The following is a 25364-nucleotide window of genomic DNA, read 5'->3' as shown; positions in this document are numbered from 1 at the left end:
CAGACAGAGAGAAAAAGCAGCCCTCTCCTAGTCCGGAGGTTGAGAACCACCAACGATACCCCCTCACCCGTCCCTGCTCTCATCCTCCCTCTCCGTGATGCAGACAGTTACGAGCGCAGTTACTGCAGCAACAGTAATAACCGTTGTGTGTCAGCGACCGGGAGACCAAAGACACAAAATGGCCGATGGAACAGTACCTGTGGAGGTAGTTCAGTGTCAGTGACAGGGGAAATACAGGCAAAAAATGGCAGAAGGAACAGTTTTTCTGAGAGTTTTGTTTCTAATGTTATGATAAAGCATTCATTCATGTCAGAAACTGGGGGACCGCTTACGCACAATGACAATGACAATGATAGTAACAGTAAAAGGCACTCAGTGCCAGCAACTGGTGGACGACGGACACAAAATGGCAGTAGGAAGACAATCACTGGCATTAATAGAAATAATACTGGTCATCTTGGGAAGGATGTTACACAACAACAGAGTCCAGGTTGTCAGTCTGTGGCAGATCACACTCCCAGTGTCACTCCACATCATCCACTGACCAATGGTACGCAACAGAAGGCCACATTTAGCCAGCCAGCGTTCATTCAGACAGATGGACAGTCCTTCACCATCATCAAAGGGCCGCTTGGGGGCGCCACAAGTCAGCAAATAGGCGGCAAACAAACAGGACCACAGCTTCCTAACACGTATTTGCAACCAGTCCCTCCTGCAGTACCGAGAGTGTCCAGTAGAGGCCAGCCTTTGACCAGACAGCTGGGGCTGCTGCAGGCGGACAGCCTGGTTGGGTAACAGGAAATTATGACAGTGAGGATGACAGTGCTCAGAGTTTTCTTTTTGTAGATTGCAAGTTGTTTAGGACATTTCTGTTAGACATTAACTGAGGGGTTTTGAGGTTGTTGTTGTTTTTTCCTTAAATGCTAGCTTTTTTGCTTAAATGCTAGCTCAAATGAGAAGGAAGGTTGTTTACAATTCAGTTTACAATACAGTACTGTAGCCTATTGAACACTTTATGTTAGCTATATTGTATCTTTATTTTTGTTATGTGTCTTGACCATCTGCCACTTTCTGTGTAGCTACCGTCTTGGCCGTGTCTCCACTGAAAGAGTTTTTTAATGGCATTAATAAAGAAAGATAGGACAGGACGTCGCCCAGACAAGAGCCGCAGTCCGGTATAGTTTCTAAACATTCATGTATAATGCGCCAAAAGTCTTGAACTTTTGGACAGCTCTTTGTATAATTTGGATGATGTCCAATGGAATCTGTTCATTATGTTCAATTGTATGAGCTTGGTCCGAATTTGTCTTTTCATGTTTTTCTACAGTTCCGTTATAATGCTGACCACGTATAGCGAGTGTTAAGATCTGCTTCCCATAAAGTTTTTAATGCAGTGGTGGTGAAGGACTATATGAGTCGTGTCCGAAGAAGAGGTTTTAATCTCAACGGGACTTACGTGGTTAAAAACAAAAAGGTTTAATCAAATAATAATAATAATACAGTAGCCTTATTTACACTCACACAATCTAATGTCACCCACACGCACTCATCCATGCACGCCCTCAGCACACCCAGTGACACACTTGCCCACGTAGCCGATACAACATGCACGCGCAAGAATCCCACTGATACTTTAAAAAAAAAAAGTAATTCCATCCTAATGCTCTGGAACACTGAAAAGTCTTGTTTTTAATCTATAAACACGCATCAGATTTACTATCTGTAATAGCCTAGGCTTCCATACAGTGCCAGTAGAGTCAAAGTGAAACTTTGTTAAAACTTTCCGTTGCTGTCTTTATCCAAAATGTTAGACTTGCAGGCTTAAATCGTTTGAGTCTTTGAGTTTCATTTTCAACCAGCCACACCCTGCAATGACAATAAATGTTGGAAACAGAAACTAAAACGGCACAACTGTTGCGTGATCTTTGACTACACGTCAAGGTAAGTTTGTACTTAGAAACAGTTTCTTAACTAGCACTAAAGTAGGCTATTAGGATAATATAAATAATTATATCGTAATTGTGCATTTCTCAGTTCGTTCCTGTTCTTACTTACCTATTACCATATGTGACAAGTAAGGGATAACAGTTGGAATATTTTTATGTTTTGTTTAGATGGGTGCAATCTTCAACCTTCTTGAGCAACATAGACTGGAATCTTACTACAACCAGTTTCTTCAACTGGGTGTGAGAGATGAGAGAGATTTCATAGATGGGGTAACAGATGAAGATTTAAACAACATGGGTAAGATTGTTGAATATGGATCAATGTGAACGGACTTACAAGCCTTAAATTGCATTTTAAGTTTTCCATGTCGTTAAACATGAAAATGAAGTTATCAATACATAAGAATGTAAAATTTCAAAATTGAACTGTAGTTTACTGAAACAACTGTAAAGGACATCCACCAAGTGTGATGCCATAGATTCACAGATGATGACATGAGTTGCCAAGGTCGTATGGTTTGGAGGACTTGTTGGAGACATGCCATGGCCCAGTAGGCCTAAATAACAGAAAGCAACTAAAGAAAAGCAGATAAAGGATTTCCTACAGCAATCAATATGCCCAACAACATCAAGCACAAGGAAACAGGTTTACAGCATTACAGAGTTATAATGCTATAAGTTCTAAGTTTTGCTTTGTGAAAAAAAACTGGTTGATCAGGAAACTTCTTGACTTAGTCTGACTTCAATTCAAAACCATAGACTGTAAAAAAAAAAAACTATATATACACACACACATATATATATATGTATTGCTGCCACCTAGTGAAAAATAACTAAAACTACAACTAGTGTTGTCTTTCACAGGTCTGAACCTTGACTTGAGTAATTTGGAGCATTTATTGGTAGTTTTACTTGAGTACAGTATATTTTTGATCATAAAAGTACTGAGACTAGTCAACAGCGTAAAACAATTACTGCTAGCTTTCTTGATTTTAACAAAAAGTGATAATCTGTAAACCTTCAGCTAATAATTACCTTTCAAATTATTTGCAAGGACCATGACAAAACCTTTTAGTGACCTAAAATTGGCCTTAAAATGGGTAAAAATATGAGTTCTTCTCCAAAACGAATAATAATATAAAATAATAATAATAATAATAATTTAGTAATAGACTCAGTCTGAAAGATGGTAGAACCCAGAACATTTTGAATATACTACATTTGTTTCTTATACTAAGGCATGGTCTCAACATCAACTAGTGATGTGTGCTCCACATGTTTGGCATATGACTTTATTATGTTAAAAATAATGTATTCAAAACTATCAGGGATATTTCAAGAAATAATTCAAAGTAAATCAAAAATAAATATTTTGAGTTAAATGTCCATAGTATAAACTTCATACAAAGTTGAATAGAGCAGGACTTAATTGCTCTGTTAAAATTTTGAATTAAAACATTTTTCCAAACAGGTTTAAGTCAGGTGGAAAAGAATCGTTTTGCTACGATGAAAAACATCATCCGAAGACTCAGAGCTCCAGGGCCCCGAGTTCAAACTGTAACGCCTGTGCAAAAATCAATGGAGTCATTTAGTCTGCAGTACACATACCCCCAGTGTCCTGGACCTAAATATATCAGAGGTAAGTGAACCAGCCTATTTTTTGATCAATAGCTGAACATTGACAAGCCACTGAAGTGTTGGTTACATATATGGGCAGTTTACCCTTAAGTATTTTTGTTTGTCTGCGATACAGCAGGGAATCCCCTATTAAACATTGCAGTTATTAACATTAGGTTATTTTGATCTTGCAGATATGGATCCTGCACAAAACACAGTTGAAGATCTGATGTTGAGGATCTGTCACCTGGAAAATGTTGACAATTCTACAGGTGTCTGTCTCTACACAGTGGATGGGATGCCCTTGACAGATGATCCCTTCTTCAACACATGTAAGAACTGATCCAAACACCTTTACAATGGAGGCTGCTTGAAATGAATCTTGCAATAATACTTGAGACAGCGTTCTTTACCATGATTGTGGGTACAACAGTGATGTAGTATGTGCTGTCCTGATGATGATGATGATGATGATGATGAACTTTATTTATCCCCAAGGGGGAAACTTGATCAGGAGACAACAACAATAACAAAACATCCAAATACATGATTACCTAAAAAGCTACTCAAACTGGTGCATTTATATAAATTGATATCATTACATCAGTACAAAAAGCATGTAGTCACATCAGCAAAATATAAAAAGCCCCGAACCTCATAAAAACTGAGATGCATCAAAACATAATCATCCATTAACGATGTATATGAGGTATATGACCTAGTCTAGGATGTATATGATGTGTATATATGTATATGTGATGTAGTGGTATATGACGTGATGGTATGTAAAGCCCTTTGAGACGTGACCGTGATAAAGGGCTATATAAATAAACTAGACTAGACTAGACTAGCCAGGAGGTGCGTAACTACAAATTATCATAAAAAAATTTGGCAGCTACAGGAACACATTGACCTCGTAAATCACTTAAATCATCAGTGGAACTACTGGGCATTTCTAGTCGGTCACTGACCAACCGTACTTCTAAAACCATCAAAAATTCCATCAAAAGGATGGCTGTCATATTGCAGTATAGTCTGCAACTTATTCCTGGTTCTGGTTTCTAGAGTAACCTCTAAGGACTCTGGAATCAAGCCAATTATGGAGCCTGCCTTTTTAACCAGTTTGTTAATCGTATTTCTATCAAGATATATAGAAGTTTCCTACTTAAACATCAAATGACCTAAGTTTCCTTAGAAAGAATTATCTGGACTGGACCTTCTTAAAGATGGCATTAGTATTTTTTTTCCAGTTCAGTTTACTTTCCAGATGTACACCCAGGTATATGTATGGCTGGACAATCTCCACTTGTTGTCCCTCGATTAAAACTTCCTAAAATCAGACACTGATTCTTTGGTTTTACCAATGTTATGCCAATGTTTAAATAATTGGTATCACACCATCTGACGAAATTCTCAACCTCTCTTTAATAGAAACAACTACAGTAGGCACGCATGCACGCAGACACACACACACACACACACACACACACACACACACACACACACACACACTCACTCTGTACACACGAACACGCACACACACAGGCACACAGACACACACATTCTGATTCTCAGAAGAGACAGGAAAAATAGTAGAGGAAGTAGAGACAGATTGTCTGCTCCTGCATGTCGTAAGACTCTAGAGTCTAGTGAAAGGACTGAGGAGGACAGAAAAGGTTTTATGTTGTGTAATCTTTGCTGTAACCTGAAACTTTGTTGAAATAAAACAAGTTATATTATGTCATAAAATATTAGGAGTACATTTTGTTCTGTACTAAGGTATGGAGGAGTGGCACATTGTACCCCAATAGGGCTCAACTTACCCCTACCAAAGATCAACCTTTTTCAATGAGTTGTAGCTACAAAAAATGTTTTAATTTCCATTGATGCCCAACAGCCTTACAGTAACTATACATAGTAATTGTTTGAAACAAATATCCATTTGTTTTGCTATAGTAGCACAAAATGTACTAGTTCATTTTACTTTGTTTCCCCCTACAGGGTCTTTAAAAGACAGACATATTGAAAATGGAGCTGAACTCTATGCCATATTTACACCAAAGGAGAACCTGAAACAAGCTCCTCAAATGCCAAAGCGAGACGTTGCTGAAAACTCTGGGGAGGATACCATTCGATGTCACATCATGCTCAGGGTGAGTTCAAGTATTTAAGTCATAATAAATTAGAAACTATTACATGGATGTCACTGGACAATAGGCTGAATATGTATGATGTATGGCTCTAATTAAGAACCGAACTCAGTAACCTAGGAGCATGCATGTTTCATATTTGCAGTCATGGGACGACATTTCCCAGCTAATAATCACTGAAATCAATTATTGTGTTAACAAGGTGTCCCTACTAATGGCAATAGAGGAAACACTACAGGATTTCAGTTTTAGGTAAAATTAAGTCGTAACTTAACTTTTATTTATTTATTTTTTATATTTTATATAGGGAGACTTTGAGCTGAAGGTGGACTTGGGAAGCGACACAATAACTGATCTGAGACTCAAGCTTGCAAATGAAAGTGGAATCCCAGCACATGTTCTTCATTACATGTAATTCAGAATTATCTTTTATCTTTTATTTGATTTGTCATACAGTACCAATTCTGTTTTCTTATGTGCAATGTTTTATTATCTATATATTTGCAGAGGCGAACATGGCAGTGGTGACACATTGCAAAGTTGTGGAATCTCTGAGGAGTCAACAGTGAACTTCTCTTTGTCGACCTTTGCGGATGAGATTCCAGACACTAAGGCATTCTTCATTAATGATGTTGTGCCCTCAGTTCAACAAACCCAAAAAGGACTTAGTGTTTTCCTGTCTTCACTTTATGCAGTTGTAAGCAGTGTTTCATGCTATATTATCTATTTCTTATATATATTATTAACCCTTCACTTCATCATTTCCTTCTTTTTTTGCTGTCTGGCCTAACGCTTCTCACTATATTGTGTAAAACAGGATTTCCCTTGCCTCTTTGATTATAAAGGAGTTGGATGTGCTATCTAAACATTGTGAAAGTATCAAAACGAACGGTCGCCAACTAAATCCACACAATCCATATTAGAAAACCGAGCCTCTAAACGAGCTGTTTGGACTTCCGTAACTTTGTGGCGTCACAAAGGTTCACTCATTATCATTTTTGTTGTGTATTTTTTTTTCAAAGCAATTGAATCGATCTACTCTTCTCCCTCTTGCTTTCTCTGAACAAACTGGTGTCCCTGAATAGTCAAGATCTTATAAGTTTATTTATTGCAAACCTTTAACCCTTACCTTAGTACTCTTGCTATATTTTTAATGTAAGATGTTTTATATTTTGCCATGTAGTGTTCGTAGGTACTAGACTACATGTGACAACTGACCATATGAGTGTTTGTTCTGGTTTATATAATATGTCTTAAAAATATTCATGTCACAATTGTCCTGCACTTTAATTAGTGGCCTTTCCCCTGAGGTTTAAAAAAAATTGATGTGTTTTTTCTTCTAGAAAATGAGAAATTCAGGGTCTGGATTCAAGAAAGTGATTGCATACATACGGAAACTAACTGGATGTAACCCTCTGGCCCAAAGTTTGTATCAGTTACTCTGCAGGAATGAAATTGGAACCAAGAATCAGAAGGTAAACTATATGAAGTGGTATAATTTTGCCTTTGTCATCTGTTGCATTGTATATTTTGCACTGAGTGCTCTCAGGTACTACATTACATATGATTAATGATATATTTTATTGATGTATTTTATATCAACCGATTTTTTAAAACTGAATCATCATGCATTTACAGTGGTCCTCTGCTTTCATGAGTGGCTCTCAGACAATATACGTTTTTGTTCTTGTCCTGTAGATAGCAATCATTGAAGGCTTGTACAAACTCTTCAGAGAGCTTTTGCCACGACTTGGAGAGCAACGAGGGGAAAAAAGCATTGAGGACCTCGATGTCTTTGAGAATTCAACATATTGCTGGGCATATCTCATGTCGGAAGCAGAGGTATATTGATATTAGTGTTTGACTGATATGGGCTTTTGAAACAATACAGATATTTTTAGACTAAAGTTGCTGATTGGCAGTATTTTGTTTTGTTTTTTTGCTGATATTCAGTATGTTAAAATTTTACCATTTTAATGCCTCAAATGACAAGGGTTTAGTGTTTACCCTAGAATTGTGTTCTTGTCAGGGTGGGAAAGCCTCTGAAACAGCATTTAGACCATCATGTGACACTAAAACACTTCACTGAAACCCAGACTAATGAAATACTGAGAGCACCTCAATATCCAGTTAGAATGGAAATAGCTATGACGACGTGTTATTTAATTTCATCTATATTGACTCACCATTTACTTACTCTCAAATTGCATCGGTATTAAACTGTGTACGTAAGCATGAAGCAGTATTCATGAGCATACCATATAATTATTATGAACTTTATATTCAACCTTTACAAATGTGTTATAGGCCAGATTCCCAGTAAAGTGTTACTGCCCACTGGCCCCATGTATTTCTGTCTTGTTTTGTTTTGCCAGAAAGAGACATCAGAACATGAGAGCTATGCACCAATGGTTCTGACATCAGAGGAAGGCAGCCGTTTCTGTGATCCAGTCAAAGTACCTGGAATACCAGGTGCCGTTGAAAGAGCACGTGTTGTCCAGAAAATCAAAGGTAAAACTAAAATGTCTGCTTCCAAGACTCACTGACAAAATAAATTAGTCTGTTCACCCTTGCCATACTGTTAGCGAAGTGTGGAAACACTCCCAGAGTATGAATCAGTTCAGAACAAATACTGCCTCAGAACATTTTCATATAAATATCTGTTTTGCTACTCTATATCCCAGATTGATACAACGCAAGAGTGATTTAACCAATTTCCAGTTCATGAAAGCTTTACATTTGCTGTTCTAAATACCCGGTGTCTAACAGGTCTTTCCTTGAAAAATGTATTCAACTTTTCAACCTGGAATAGAGACATCAGTAGACTAAGCAGGTCTTTCTCAATTTGTGATGTTGTTCATTCTTGTGTCCTCCCTGATGCTTGTAACATAATATCTAACGGTTGAAGTACAATTCCAAAACAAAAGAACACAGAGGTTGGAAGACAGAAGTTCCTGGAAGTTTACTTGCGGATCCCATGCTGCTGTAACAAGGACTTAGCCCTAACGGCACACGCTCTACCTCGCCTTTAGCATAATTCGAATTTAATCACAAAATCCACAGAAAAACATATCACTGGCCACACTGACTGCGAAGTGATTTCTGGGAAGTGCAGTGGAAAAACACCACAACAATGACCGCATATCACCAAAGGTGTCGCCAAAATAAAAAAAAAAATGCACCTGCCATGTTTTTACCTGAGTTTCTCTCGTGCAAACTCCTGCTACAGTGGCTTGCAATTTAAGCAACTGCCTGGCAAATGCAAGGAAAGCCTCACCCAAATTGTTATTAATTCGGTCAAGTGCTTACTTGTGAAATATTTTAATGCGAGGTGTAAAGGAAGTCCATTGAACTTAATGATCAAATCTCCTTTCAATTCAAAATGTGATATTCTTTTTGTCTCCTCTGTATTTTGTCAGCTAGGGATTATATGTTATTGTTGTCATTATATTATTTAATTTCCTTTTCTTTTGTTAAGATGGAGAGAACATTCCAAACTGCACTGAAAAGACTCTGCGAGAAACATCACTTGCGAGAGACAGAGATATTGAGAAAATTTTGCTCAGTCTGCCTCCATCCATCAAAACATATCCTGTTTGGATTTCTCATGGCAGTGTCACTGGTCAGAAGTATGTATCATCAAATTCATGATTTTTTGCTAATGGCTATTTAGAGGAGCTGGTATGGTTGTTAGCCTTGCTGGCTGTCCATAATGATTAATTGCTTATATTTTGCAATTGATCCAATTGTAACAGTGTGATATGCTTGTGTCTACAACTAAGCCAACAGAAATACCAAAATGATGCTTAGATACACCAATACACGACTAAAAAAAAGTACTTAAGGTTAATTTGCTGGGTATCTATGACATTCAAAAGTGTTCCTTCACTTTTTTTTCCCATGTTGCGTTGATTTGTTATTTTCAGTAACCCTTATAATTAAAATACAGCTTTCAGATAAATATTGAGAAGACTTTTGGAAGTATGGTTGAAGGCTTGAAAGAATTCCCTCATCTTGCTGTGACTCCACCACTAGCTTTGAAGGCAGTAGGGATGGCTGAGACATGCCTTGTTCTCCTGAGTGAAGGTACTTCATTAAATCAGAATCTGAGTGACTATTACAAGTGAAATAAATGTACAGCAATCTGTCTTGGTGACATTGGTGCAGGGACAGATTAACAGATTGCATAATCACATACATACATTACACTGGTACAAGGACAATAGGATCTCATAATTATATCAAATTATATCTATTGTTATTATTTATTAGGTTTGTAGGGTGGAGTGTAATGTAAATTGCTGTTTATTAATATGTATTCCTCTCTTTGGCAGACAACCTTGGTGTTTGTCTGAGTAAAGATAAAGCACACCCTGACATGATCAAAGTGTACGATTGTATCGCTGGCAAAGAAGAAACAGTGGATCTGAACATATTGGCAGCCCAGTGAGTACCGTACCTTGACAGGCAATCAAGAGATAATAATGAAAAAGCTGGATTGTTTTTGGCATTTGTGGTTGGGCCAATAACACCCCCTGCTTTGCATTAGAAGCACAGACAAAGCAATTTAGTGGATCTGCAAGCCGTAATTTACACAATCTATCAAACTACTACAATGTTGTGGATTTGAATCCATTCATTCAAAGTTTTTGCTTTCTCCTCTTTCCTATATGAATTGACAGTTAAACTAAAAAGTAAAGATCTCACTTTGTTATAAAAATGTTGTAGGCTATCATTTTTTTTTTTTAAGATTTTAATGAATGAATTAAGGAGGATATGACTGCAGTCAGATAAATGTGATCTTCCACTTTTTCTAAAGGTTATGCTAAAGAATAAGGTCCACTATGTAAAAGGAATGTTTATTTTTATTACCGCTAACATTGGCCTTTAAAATAGATCTTATTTTGTGATCTCAAGTATTTCTCTTTGCTGTCCATAGTTTCACAAGCTAGAGTGGCAATCAACCCTTCTTTAGTATAATATTTTTTAAATACAGTACATAGGAAATACACAAAAATGTGAGGACAGAGACATGTGGCAGCAATTTATGAACCATGGTATGCACATTGATAGAGCCACCAGGATGCTCCAGCTAATGTATTTGTTTTTACATATGTGCCATCTTAAGACTTTCAGTATAATTTTGTTGATTATTAAATTTTCAACTTTTCCACAGAACTGGCGACCATAGGGATGACCATACATTTTTCACAAGCAGGACTCCAAAAGAGGCAATACTGGTAATGTTTACATTGTCTGTCCCTTGCTGCTGCTTCATTTCTTTTAAAGGAGACTGGATGGGCAAAGAGAATATTACATTTTTGCTTTGCTTCATTAATCTGGTCCGGTCTTCATTAGTTTAGAGTTGCTGTCCCTGGAGTAGTTTTACTTAATGCCGAATAAAGGGGAATGTCTAAATTACTGAGAATTTAAGCAGAATTTAAGAAGTTTAGCCATGTGTGAAACATGTATCATGGAGAATTGAGAAAATATCACACTTTAAAGTGCGTGGCCTATACAGGGAGTGGTTCTGGCCAATACACAAATTCTCAAATAATAGCTTATCATGAAAACGTGAAGTCCAAGTCACACACATTTGAGGGGGAAAACAAGCATTCAGTCTTGAAATTTTATTCATTTAAAATGATATATTTCTATATTTATTTTTTGTTATTGAAATGTTCATTGCAGAGTTGGTTAACAAAAAAGATAGCACCCTGTCACGTTGTGTCATTCATATGAATATTCTATGAAATCCTATGTATTTAAATATGCTTTGTTTTGGCTGTAACAACTAGGGTATATATCTTAAGAAGACTGTTAAACTGAAGATGAGGTAAAATAATGAATGACATAATTGCTATGTTTAATTTGGGTTAAACCGCCTGATGCTAGCTGGCTAACTATTTCATGTAAAGGGAATGCAGGACACCAACTTTTTGGTAGCTAACACCATGATGACTACTTCAATCAAATCCACTAGTTAGCTAATTAGTAGAGCATTCAAATGGTGTAGGGTTGACTTGATATTTTGGGTAATTTATTGAACTTAAGAAATAACTTTAAAGTAAAATTTTAGGTAGTTTAGCAAATGAATGTGTCCAATAAAGGCAGAGTCTAATAAATCTTGTTTTTTTTGTTTTTGTGAATGATGATGAAATATCAGAGTTACCCCCACCTCCTAATCCATTTGCATTAATGGAATCTGAAATTCTGTTGGTTACAGTGATTTCTTCTGTATTGGCGGAGTGGTAGTTTAAAGGTTAGAGAAGTGAGGTCTTGACTGGTGGTAGAAGACAATAGAAAACGTTGGTGTGACTGTGAGTGTCTGTATGAGCGTGAAGCTGTGTGTTGTTAAAAAGAGCAAGAGAGCTCAGTCAAGTTCTGTAGTAAATGACGTACATGCTTCATTTGAACTTCAAATTAAAAAAAAAAAGTCAGCAAAAAAGAAAACAACTAAATTGTATGGTTATTCTTGACCTCACTTTCATCAGGTGTTGATGGATTCAAGCTCCTCCATGAATGAGGAGTGCTATGGAAGTGTGGAAATAAAGAAGATCAATGCAGTAAAAGAGCTCTTTGACAACTTTGCAACACGGAGCATGGCTTATGATTTTCATCACGTGATTGGCCTTGTGAAGTTTCACTCCACAGTGAAAACTCTCCACACATTTACAGAAACTCTGGAAAAGTTCAAGGTAAATTTACATCGGCCCATCTATAATGTATTCATAAACATTTAGTGTGTCAGACTAGATCTGTCCTACACATCCTGAGGAGCCTGAGCAAATGAGGGTTCAGATAAGGTACTTTACATATGGTATAATGTGCTTCTGAACCTTAATACAGTAATGCACATGAATGTAGATGTACTGTAGAGTGCCAGTTATGATTTACATTTACAGGAACACGTACGCAATCTTGAGGCAGGAGGAGGTACTGCGTTGTATGATGCCCTGCAACATGGAGTGTCTGAGTTGGAACGAGTCAAGATGAGGTTCCCGGATTGTAGACTTCGTATCATATGTCTCACAGATGGAAATGACGTTTGGTAAATTTCCTTTTCTATGCTAGTTAGCTATGGTGTTATGTATTTTATATTTGCTTGGCTTAATCAGTTATCCAATCTATTTGCTAGCAAGAAATGGACAGTTTTCTGTGATTTATTTTTTTTTAACTGAGGAAAACATTGAGGAACATTGAGTTTGCCATCCATTAATATCATGTTCTTGTGTAGTACGTTTTATATGATGCTTGAAAATGTGAAAGAACTGCAGATTGTGATGTTTTTTTGGGGGAAATGAGGTCATATCTGAATCTTTGTCCATAGTTCCTCAGCAAAGCCAGTTACTGTTGCAGTCAACCTGATTAAATCGAACATCATTGTGGATGCAATCCTTGTTGGAAAAGTGGAGAACAATATGCTGCACGGAATCAGCAATGCAACAGGTATGAGACCTCTTTGCAACAGGAACAACTGGATTTATGGGAAATGTGGTCTTAACGGGAAACCAGAAGAGGGTAATATAAGATAATAGAAGAGACACTGCCACACATACTGCCTGATTAAGATTGCGACAGAATGTTTATTTAGATCACAAATGTTGTTGCAGTTCTATACTCCATTCTCCCATTGCAAGGCTATGGCTTTACACAGTGATGACATGGCCACCTAGTGAGTTTGCAGTGCGTTCTTGATGAATGCGTGAGCTTGAGCAGGCAGCAGTGTCTCTTCTATGGCTGGTGTTCCCCTTTAACTGTGAAAAACACTAGCACTAACAATACCCCTGGGATGAGATAGAGGCACTCATCTTGACTTTTGTCTCATTTGTTTATGGTAATTATACCAAGGTGCCACAATTAATTCTTGAAAACATAAAAATAAAAAATGCTTCATGTAGCAACTTTTAAAATAGATTTTTAGAAGATAGTAGACACCCTTCCAGGTTGTCTGGAATATGTTTGGGGTGTTTGAGAGTGGTAATGCAAAATTGTTTACAAAAAAAACATGAGGGTTTATTCATAAAACTGAAGTTATAGGCTGAGAGAGTGTCAGTTCACTAAATTGCAACCTATGGGAAGTCCTGCATCTAATATTTGCCAACAAAAATTCAAAACCTGCTTATATCAACAAAAATTCTGTGGACTAAGAAAATCGATGACTGATAAGATATTATTTGGTAAATATAAATTATTAGCCACACAGCTTAGAGGGAACAACTGTCGTGAATGCTCTCCTGATGTGAGTTTTTAGATATGGCTTCAAAAGATGTAAATTCATGGCAACATTCGCTTGAACTTGTTCTTAGCTGTTCAAAAGTCACTATAAAGCACAGCCTCTCATGGCTCATTGCTTAAATGTAATACTGCTTTTAGGGGGTTGCTGTTTCAAGCCAGAGACGAGCAAAGATGGTCTGAAGCTCTTTGAGATTGAGACTGTTCTTTCTTTGGAGATGAGGAAACCCAAGAAAAAACTTGACCCATCTTCCATCACAAGTGAGGTTAGTTACAGTGGATCATTGCCCACCATGCTGTTGAAGTGTTCTGAAAATGAGACCACATTACAGCAATCAGTGTAAATAGTTATGCTTTCAAAAACACATATGCCAATTTTGCACATTGTAATGATGCACTCATTCAATGTTGATTGTCATTTTACAGCGTATTTTAACAGGCATGTTTGCCACTCATGGGTATGATAAATCTCCAGAGACTTCCCTGCCAAGCGAGTTAAACAATAAAGTGACAGCGACAGAGAGGTAAGTGATAGAACCAACCATCCTATAAAGGCTGACAAGAAATCCCTTCAAGTTACCCATTGAGGACCAATTTGTTGGAGTACAGTCATGTTTCATCTGATTTGTCAAGCACAGAGGTCGTGATTGTTGACTCTACTGAAAGCAATTTTAAGAGAGAGAATGTATGGATAAAATAGCGGTTTCAAACAAAAGTTATATTTGAAAAAAGATCACAGGTCATGTATTCACCTTCGTCTGTCTGTTTGTTACAAATGGATGTGGCTGAAATTTGATGGACAGATAGCCCTTGAAGTAAAGATGCCATTTCATGGGGTCTTGGGGGCTTTATATTTGACCATTTTCATCCCTAAAAATTTTAAAAAGTATCGAATGTTTTCCAGAATTGTATTCCTGTCAGGGTGAAAAAGCCTCTGAAACAGCATTTAGATCATCATGGGACACTAAAGCTCATGCTAATTAAATTCTTTTAGGGTTCGCAACTCTTTAAGGCAAGGTGACCTACCCCACCTATTCAATAGTAGGGGAAACTCAATACATTAAGCCTTTAAATGAAGAATTAATTCATAAAACAAACACCACTGAACAATTAAATGAATATATAAAATTTACAAATAAAACAAAATGCCATGGCAGGTTTTACAGCCTGTTCTTTAGATGCTGTGATCAGAGAACCCTAGTCAAAACGTTATAGCAGCATTGTTTGAGCCTTTTTCATTAATAAAATAAATCAGTTAGGCTGACTTTGTGGTTGAAATACTAGTAGTTGCTGGTCTATGCTGACGACAGTTTAGACTACACTGTTCTTATTGGCAAAATATGCAGTATTTAAAATTTTTTACATTACATTTGAACCACTAATCTTTCAAAACAGTGCTCTGAAAAAGAAGATTCGGGAGTCTAAGAACGGGCATTTCATGGAGAGGGAAAAACGTATTCTGGCAGAGCTGAAGAGCCTGCATTGTGACCCACATCCCTTCTTCAATGTCTTTCCGTCAGAATCAGACTTCAGTAAGTGGCATGTTCTCTCATGTAACTTTGGTATAATTCCTGTTCTGATGGTTTTGGCTTTAGAATTTCTTTACTGATTTCAAATGTATTTGATTTTTGTTCTAAATTTGGCTAAGGCTATGGCTATTTTCTGCTTATTCTGGCCAGCGTAACACATCCAATGTCAAGCAGAGCAGAGTGGGTTAAGGTGCCTGCACAAAGTTAACAAACTAATGACAGTGCCATCTATATTAATCAAAGACGCTAGTATCTTCCAATGTCTGAAACCAAGACAGAAATAAAACTGGATTAAATTAAATAGCTGTCTCATGTTGGCCTTCTGTGAAATACAGAAGCACACATCATCATCTCTGTGAATTTATTGAGATCATTATCTCAGAATTCTGACTTCTTTTCTCAAAAATATAAGGTCTTTTCTTGGAATTATAATAATAATTCTGAGATAATTATCTCAGAAATATGAGATCTTTTCAAACATCAAATGACTTGTGTACAGTCAAATGGGTTAAAGCAATCTTGGATCAGATAAGAAGCTAACTCCAATATTCAGCAATCAACTGTTGTATCTCATTTCTAAACTTTTCAGCATTCTGGAAGATTCTCATGCAAGGCCCTCCTGACACGCCGTATGAGAAAGGAGTCTTTGAGCTGTACTGCCAGTTTGGTCCTGACTACCCAGTGAAACCGCCACTTGTCCGCTTTGTCACACATGTATCCTACTAACAAATGAAAAATTGAAAACGTTTTGTTGCTGTACACTATTTATAGACATCTACACATACATTGAGAATGTTTCTTATATTGCAAGTGTTATTGCAGAAATATTGCTTCCTCTCTAACAATATAGTATCATATGACAAGAATTTAAATTATTGTAAACAATGTACAAGTGAAGGGTCATTTTCTTAACATGAACAAAGGTGTACCACTGCAATGTCAACAGTGTTGGCCGCATCTGCCACAACATATTTGACCGTAACTACAACGCCCACATCACCATGAGAGAGATCCTAGATGCCATATATGGACTGCTCATCATCCCTGAGCCTGAGGATCCACTGGACAGGTTAGATTTAAACACAATCATGAATATGTCACATATTGAGGCAATGCAGGTGGACACCATAGCCAACAAGCATTTTGACCAATAGATATTCCTTAATGCTCACATTTTTGGTGACCCATTTGCTAAATTCATTCTGTTCCTAATGTTTGTCATGTATGATGGAAACGTGGCGTTGATGTATTATTAGGATTTAATTATAATAGCAACATTATATTAGTGACATCAGCTGTTATTATCATTGACACTATGATTGCTTGAAGAATCACTCTTAAAAAATGAAGAGGTGGATCTACTAGAAAATTCACGCTCTGCCCAAAGTGTGTTTGGATGGGTGACTTTGAATGTGTGATTTTGAATGTGTTCATCAACACTATCTTGCGAGAATGAGACTATTTGGATAACTAAAACTGGCCAGCTAACATGGGGAAATGCAGCAACTAACTGCTGCACTAAGAAAAAAAGAATTTTCTTTTGATTACTCATGATGAGAGCACAAGACGAAATGGAGAGTCATATGCAACTGGTTCAAAATTTATTTTGATTTTGATGACTGCAGGGTTATCCTGTTTCATCCTAACCAGTGAAAACACAGTCAGTGACAGGGACGTCTCCTTGCCACCCGCTGCAACTGGCCTTAGGAGGCCTTAGTTTGGTCCCCACCTTTGATCCTTCCTTCTGAGCCAAAGCCAGAAGCTTGCCTTTTCTGCTTCTTCGGCCAACTGTTTGATAAACACAGTTTCACTATGCCTTAATGATATATGTGTTCTAAACAACCTAATTATACTTAAGTTATGTGATTGTGATTACCTCCATACCTCTGAGAGAGAGAGGTATGAAATTGAAGCTGAAGTTTTGGTGTCCAGTCACCACCAGATTTTGAAAGCACTACAGGGCAAAAAGCTTTCTGTGATGAGCAGCTTTTTGTAGAGGGCCTCCTGGTGGTCAGTCTGTCTGGACACTTGACGATGATACAAACCTGGAAGACATGCCTTTATAGACAAAATATTACCTTATATTTGCTAACCAAATGAAGGAGTTAAATACGCATCTTTTTCTCTGGAAGCATTTTGGCTGAGGAATTCATGACCAGCCGTGAGAAGTACGAACAAGATGCCAAGAAACATACAGAGGAGACTGCAGGGAACACACTGGATGACATGGAGAAGGTGAACTAACTATTCTGCTTTGTGGTGTTGTAATGTGGATTACCTTTTGCTTACCTTTTGCTTTTACATTAACAGAATATGTTAATGTTTATTGTCTTCTCTTTTTATTGAAAGAAATTGGTGCCTGTGCCACAACATGTACCCCCACATCTAATTTGCCCACTCACCAAGAGGATGTTCGTTGACCCCGTGAAAACAAAATATGGAAGAGTGTATGAGCGAAAGGCCATTGAGGAACACCTCAAAAGGTGAGTTTTTATGATTTATTATTAATGTATTATTGTTGACAAAAAGTGAGTTATTGCCATACAGTCGCAATAGTTAACAACATATTATAATTGGCTTACTGTTGTCTGTTTATAAGCAACACGGCAGGGGCCCCATCTTTTGATGTCTTTTGTGTACATCTCAAATCCCATGTAAAGAAAGAGGCCTTCATCACAAAAATGTCACCTCTGCATTTTTTACTGTGTGTTCAACATTTCAGTCAGAGGGCCTCTATTAAAACATGCATACAACCAGGTATGACAAGTTAAAGGATAAGGCTGGTGTTTTTTAATGCATTCCTTACCGTCAACAAATCCTATGAAAATAACAAAATCAGCAATGATTTTGTTTTGCCAGCATGTCTCGTCCATGTAGCCGGTGCCCAATGAAGCCATGTCCCAGCAACCATAGAACTCCATTGTATTAAAAAAAACCGATTAAAAACACGTCAAAGAGCCATGCCGTTGCTCTGGGCAACACATTTCATCATCACGATGCACTGGGCCAGCCGACTTTTTCCTCAAACAACTTAATAAGCCGGCTGTAAACACTTTGCGATCTCAGGAAAGTAGTTCCGTAGCACCGAAAATAGTCCCCGGCGTAATGAAGAATTTGTTCCCATTTGAATTTGATTTGGTAATAACTACTTGACTTTTCGTGGTAACAGTTACTGTAGCGATTTTTAAAATTGAAACTATGTCTTTGTGAGCTGTATTTCAAGGTTTTTAGCTTACAATTGGAGCCAATTACTTCGGGTTGACTGCTAAAAACGGTACGTGGGAAGTCAGAAAGTAATGGGAGTAGAGCAAACGCATTGTTGATTTTGTTATTTTCATAGGATTTGTTGACGGTAAGCAATGCATTAAAAAACGCCAGCCTTAAGGCAAGGCAAGGCAAGGCAGCTTTATTTGTATAGCACATTTCATACACTGGGGCAATTCAAAGTGCTTTACAGGGTGATAAAAATACAGTAAAGGTAAAAAGTGCAAAAATACAGACAAGAGATACAAAAGATAAAAGACTTAAAAAGTAAACTAGTGCAGTTCAAATCAAATGAGATAGAAAGATGAAAGAACACAGCAAATACAACAAATACTTCCACTTTTAGATGCACATTGTGAGTGAACCCATATGTTTTTCTGTAATTTTCTTTTCCCCTGTCCTTCCTGATTCTACTCTTGATCTGATATTTACGTCAGATCTCACTGCCTAAGGCAGACGAGAATCACAGATTCTCCTCTTGGTCAAAAACCTCACCATCCAGAGATGGATGAGAATCATACAGGGTAAAGCTCTGTCCCCCCCACATATAGTGTTCACTCATGAGCAAGTAAGCATTACCTGGACAAGACGAATGAAAATTCGTACTTGCCCGTGTCAGCTCTGTTGGGATCCTGAACAGAAAGAGTTAAAATTAAGGTTATTTAAAAGCTGAGCTGAAAAGATACGTTTTTAGCCATTACAGGGTAGAGTAGGCAATGTAAAATAAGAAAGTTTTTAGTTTTGACTTAAAAGCGGTCAGAGTCGGGGCCTGTCTAATATCATCTGGGAGGTTATTCCAGGTCTGTGTTGCATGATAACAAAACGCTGCTTCACCGTGTTTTGTTCTAACTCTTGGGACAGCCAGTAGGCCAGCCCCAGATGTCCTAAGGTTCCTAGAAGGTTCATATGGCACAAGCATGTCAGAGATGTATTTGGGCCCAGAGCCACAGAGTGATTTGTAGACAAGCAGCAAGATTTTGAAATCAATTCTCTGAGTGACTGGTAGCCAGTGTAAGGATTTTAGAACTGGTGTAATGTGGTCGTATTTCTTAGTTTTCGTCAGGACCCTGGCAGCGGCGTTCTGAATAAGTTGGAGTTGCCGAAGAGCTTTTTTTGAAAGCCCTGTGAACAGACCATTGCAGTAATCCAATCTACTGGAAATAAAGGCGTGGGTAAGCCTTTCTAGGTCTTGTTTGGACATTAGTCCTCTGACTCTTGCAATATTTTTTAGATGGTAGTAAGCTGACGAAGTTACCGATTTGATGTGGCTATTGAAATTTAAATCTGAGTCCAGGATAACGCCAAGATTTCTGGCTTGACTCTTAGTTATGAGGGACAGGGAGTCAAGGTGAGAGCAGACATTCTGTCTTTCTTTCTGTGCTCCAAAGACAATTATCTCGGTCTTATCTCTGTTTAGTTGGAGAAAATTTTGCCGCATCCAGTCATTGATTTGTTCGACGCAGTGACACAGAGTTTCAACAGGTCCATAGTCACCTGGTGAAAGTGATATGTAGATTTGCGTGTCATCTGCATAATTATGGTAGGCTACTTTATTATTTTGTAGGATTTGGCCTAACGGAAGCATATAGAGATTGAACAGGAGAGGTCCCAAAATGGACCCCTGTGGAACCCCGCAGGTCATGGCCATCTGCTCGGACACACAGTTTCCAATGGAGACAAAGTACTTTCTGTCATGAAGATATGACTTGAACCACTTAAGGACAGTTCCAGAGAGTCCCACCCAGTTTTCTAATCTTTGTAATAGAATTGTATGGTCCACAGTGTCAAAGGCAGCACTAAGATCCAACAGTACTAAAACAGAGACTTTACCTGAGTCATTGTTCAGGCGAATGTCATTTAGTACCTTTATGAGTGCAGTCTCAGTGCTGTGATGGGGCCGAAATCCTGATTGAAAGTTATCGAAGCAATTGTTCAGCATTAAAAAGTTACTAAGTTGTTGGTGAACAACTTTTTCAATAACTTTACCTAAAAACGATAAGTTTGATATCGGTCGATAGTTATCCAGTACAGTTGCATCAAGACTGCTCTTCTTTAGGAGCGGCTTAATGACTGCAGTTTTCAAAGCCGTTGGAAAAATGCCAGATTGGAGAGAATTGTTAACTACAAGTATTAGTTCTTTTGCCAGGCTGCTCAAAACTGTTTTAAGGAAGCTAGTGGGTAAAACATCAAGGCAACAGGTGGATGATTTGAGATTTGACACAGTTTCTTTGAGTGTTTTATCATCAATGGGATTAAATTGTGTCATACCTACCAAGTTACATCTGGGAGACTGCAGTGATGATGCTTTTTTGTTTGGCATTGAGGAGTTAATCGCATGTCTGATGCCTTGAATCTTGTCATTAAAAAAGGATGCAAACTCGCTACATTTGCTGGTAGAAACTAGTTCTGGGGATATTGGAACTGGAGGGTTAGTTAACCTGTCAACGGTAGCAAATAAGATGCGTGAATTGTTACTGTTCTTGTTGATGATCTCAGCGAAAAATGATTGCCTAGCGCTTTTCAAGTTCAGACTGTAAATATGTAATTTTTCTTTATAGATTTCAAAGTGAATCTGGAGGCTTGATTTACGCCATTTTCGCTCTGCTTTCCGGCACTCCCTTTTCTGTGCCCTTACAGAATGAGTGTTTCTCCATGGTGCCTTTTGCTTATTAGCAATCATTTTAACCTTAGCAGGAGCAATGGCATCAATTACATTTGTAATTTTAGAATTGAAGGTATTCAGTAGATCATCAACATGATTTGAAGCTGGGGCAGTTTCAGATTTGAAGGCTTCTAATGTACCTTTTTTTAACAGTTTCAGATCTAATGTTGATTTTTGGTGTAATAGACAGATCAAAGAATACACAGAAATGATCTGATAGAGCAACATCAAGCACAGTGACATTTGAAATGTTAACACCCTTAGTAATAACCAGATCTAGAGTGTGTCCTCTAGTATGGGTCGGCCCTTTCACATGTTGAGACAGATCAAACGTGTCAAGTATGGCTGAAAGTTCTTTGGCATTTTTGTCAATGACATTATCTATGTGTACATTAAAATCACCCGTAATGACTACACAGTCAAATTCAGTACAGTCAAATTCAGTGCAGTAAACTTTAAGTTCCAGTCACAATTGTCCTGTTGCTGACACAGTAGGGAGCCTTTCTTTCTGGTCAATCACAATGATCCTGAAAAAGTCCAACAAGGTTCTCATCAGCTGCTTTTTCATGCATTTTCACAGTAATTGAACACTCTTTTGCAGATGGAAACATGATCCAATCATTGGCAAAGAGCAATTGCTCAGAAGAACTGACCTTAAAGCAGACCGCGACATGAAGAGAATGGTGAAAGAACACCGTTCTAATCAAATTCAGGAAACCGCTGTGTAGAACAAAATATGGAGGCAAAGCTGTGACATTTACATCAGTTCAGAGAAATTTGTCAATGGAAATGGAAAAATAATTGTCAGCTACTGTGTTTTCTTCTTAATCCAAAACAAACACTGCAAGTACATGTTATTGATTTTATGATATGTTTGGTTTATAACATTACATATGACATATGACACAATTACTTGTTTGTCATTACAGAAATGTACATATAATCTTTCACTTACTTTATTTTTACATTTTTTTTTTTTTTTTATAAGTCTGTTTATTAGGTTTTTTAAGGACAGGTAGTGTATACATTACAATGGCAGCACTCTGAGAAAAACACAGAGGCAGGATAAAGAAATGTCCAGTTAAAACAAATTACAAGGATTAAGAAATATATATAGTTATAATAGAACAAGCAGCAAACAAAAAAGGAAAAAGGAAAAAGATACATAATTGATTGGTGAATGTTATTCAGGAATTAGAGAGAAAAAAAGAAAAGAAAAGCGAAACAAAAACTAGCATTGGCAACAACAGTGAATATATGTGAGGATATGTGAATATAATAGGCTACAGCATGAATAGGACCTTATCACATCGTATCAAGCACATTAGGTATATGAATCAGTTCACTTCTGCTGGGATGTCAACCATTTGTCGAGGAGTGGTTTCCAGATATCCAGGAAGACATTTTCCCTATTGGCAAGTTTATATCGAAGGCCTTTCATATAAATCACATTTCCAAGTTCCCTCAGCCATTGGTGGAATGTGGGGCTGTTATTATTACATACTTAATTATCACATACTTCCAGTTAATTTACAAGATTGGTGGTATCATGCACATCAAGCACATATGGGTTAGAACTTCTATGTATTTGTGTTTATTTCTACTTAAGCTTAATGACTAACTGTAACATGCCACCAAATTTGACCGTTGCACTCAACTTGTCAGTGGTGTGGTGCTGCAGTGAAAGAAACTCTCAACTTTCATCACAAAAACAAGAGCTGCACCATATAAGGTCAGATAATCTTAAGTAGCCTACTTTCACGCCTACTCAGCCCCATAAAAAGCTGTTCAGTAGATGCTTTATACTGCCCTGTTTATACTCAATATTGTGATATAAATCTGTTCATATTAATCATTCTTCATGATGTAACTGTAAACAGATCCATACTGTACTTTTCCAAATGTATCTCAATTCGGCTCATTGCAATTATCTTTGTTTTTGTAATCTGATTACTTAAAGGATTATAGTCAGTACTGCTTAGGGTATTTGATCCTTAGATGATGCCAAGGCAGTAAATTTTCTTGGACTTCACTGATATAGCATACCACAAACTGTAATCTTACTCTGTAACTTACTCTTATCTGTGTAATCCTGCAGAACCATCATTAATCAGTTTCACGATTTTGTAGTTGACATATAGATTAGCTTGCTTTTACAATCATTCTCAGTATCTGTTATAAATGATCATGCTGTGTAATGGTGATTAGAATATCTTTTTTTTATTTTTTTATTATCATTTTGACATGCATAGTGACATGCAGAAGGTGGGTTCATGGATACAGTGTGTGTTATAGCCTATAGCCTATTTTAAAATTACTCTGTGGTGCATTACATTCCAGGAGTTTGACCTGCATATAAACCTATGGAAGCATATCCATATCAGTTTATTCATCTTATTCAAATCTTACTTGATCAAAGAAGCATAATTCTGGTTAGTGAGAGCAATCTCCTTTTTGCCTTGATGTCACCACTGGTGGTCCATATTATGATTTTTCTCTTGCTTGTTTTTGCCGTTGATTCTTGCTTTTTACTTTTGATTGGTCAAAATATATATATATTTTTTTCATGTTGTCATATTGTTCCCTATCCAATGCTTCAAATTTGGCACAGTTTGTATTTGGTAAAATATTTTGGGAGCCAAAACAGTGAGCTTAGTTGTCATTTAGCGTTGCACCACATTGAGTAGCGCTTAGCATGTTATTATTCTATAATTAATCAGCTAAATTTGTAACTTAAGGACCAATCAGAAAGACAGAGTAAGACCGGAAGTAAATCAATCTTCAAAATAAAGGTGCGTAAAATTGATGGGTGGAGAGGTGTGTGTGTGTGAAGGATATTTTGCTAAATCAACCAAATCAATCAAAAATAAATTGCATTTTCATTTACCAAGTTTACCTTCCTCTTTGTTTCCAACAAACGTTGAAATACTTCATCAATATGGGGCTTTTATTCTGAAGGGTATGGCCGGAAGTCTTTTTATTCTAGTGGCCAAGCTAGGAAGTCTTATTTTTACTTAACCTGGCGAACACAAGCAAAGACAGATCTAACCATTCAAGTTCTGTGATAAATACACATCAGATTTACTGACACCGGTGTTAATATTAGATCTGCTTCTCATAAAGTTCTTAATACAGAGGTAGTGAAGGACTTCTCCAGTAGGACAGGTAATAAGATATCTTGTGTCCTGAAAAAGTCCTGGTTAAAAAAAGGTTAAATCTAATAATAATAATACAGTAATTTACACTCACTCGCAATCTAATGTCACCCACCCACCCATGCACGCCCTCAGCACACCCAGTGACACTCATGCCCACACATATAACATGCACATGCAAGCACTGGCCTATCAGGGCTGATATTAAATATTAATGCTTTTAAAAACCAGAATACAGTAAGTTCTAAGAAAGACATACATCTCATTCATCACATTACAGGCTATCCCATCCTAATGCTCTGGAATACCTGAAAGTAGCCCACACTTCCTTGTCTAAACACCACACAACTTCAATGGATAGAACCTTCCTTTGCTTTGATACATTTTTTTTTGATCAGGGTCTTTTTATTTAATTTTCCACATTATATCATAGATCCAAACAGGTCCAACAGAAAAAGAAAAAGAAACTTAATCGAATCCCCCACCCACCACCCCCCAAATATCAGACAAACACATATAAACACTATACATAGCCAGACATCCACAAAAGGAAAATAAATAACACAAATAGAATGAAATGACAGAAAAATTGGTTACATTATCATGCTGTCAGCCTCCATATCCTCAACAAAGGATAAGAAAGGCTGCCAAATAGTATGGAATGTCCCAGTAGACCCACTGACAGTATATCTAATCTTCTCCAATTTAAGATGGTACATGACTTCCCTGATCCAATGACTATATGTCGGTGGAATAGGGTCTTTCCATTTAAACAATATCAGTCTCCTGGCCAGGAGAGAGCAGAA

At 37.4% G+C, this 25364-nt stretch overlaps 1 protein-coding gene across 2 annotated transcripts; it reads left to right on the top strand.

The window, feature by feature from the left end:
• The first annotated feature begins 1896 nt into the window (after nucleotides 1-1896).
• On the top strand, nucleotides 1897-24260 carry LOC139644032 (uncharacterized). 2 transcript variants are annotated; one of them, XM_071519392.1, is made up of 25 exons: nucleotides 1897-1941; nucleotides 2115-2244; nucleotides 3418-3585; nucleotides 3758-3895; nucleotides 5565-5716; nucleotides 6021-6124; nucleotides 6221-6410; nucleotides 7057-7188; nucleotides 7412-7555; nucleotides 8089-8224; nucleotides 9192-9342; nucleotides 9663-9799; nucleotides 10048-10159; nucleotides 10890-10953; nucleotides 12208-12411; nucleotides 12619-12764; nucleotides 13044-13162; nucleotides 14090-14214; nucleotides 14375-14472; nucleotides 15344-15480; nucleotides 16067-16191; nucleotides 16401-16546; nucleotides 17610-17712; nucleotides 17827-17960; nucleotides 22005-24260. In XM_071519392.1, exons 2-25 carry the CDS (start codon nucleotides 2115-2117, stop codon nucleotides 22129-22131), a joined length of 3222 nt encoding a protein of 1073 aa, XP_071375493.1. In that variant the 5' UTR covers nucleotides 1897-1941; the 3' UTR covers nucleotides 22132-24260. The 2 variants fall into 2 exon arrangements, with proteins under 2 accessions (XP_071375493.1, XP_071375494.1); XM_071519393.1 differs by lacking the exon at nucleotides 3418-3585.
• Nucleotides 24261-25364: the final 1104 nt, after the last annotated feature.

The sequence above is a fragment of the Centroberyx affinis genome, unplaced genomic scaffold (assembly GCF_046629955.1).
Source record: "Centroberyx affinis isolate AG114_WGS23_722 - 3 ecotype Tasmania unplaced genomic scaffold, CSIRO-AGI_Caff_v1 ptg000693l_1, whole genome shotgun sequence".
NCBI classification, from domain to species: Eukaryota; Metazoa; Chordata; class Actinopteri; order Beryciformes; family Berycidae; genus Centroberyx; species Centroberyx affinis.
Note: the sequence above shows the minus strand (reverse complement) of the source record. Positions and strands in the feature narration are given on the sequence as shown.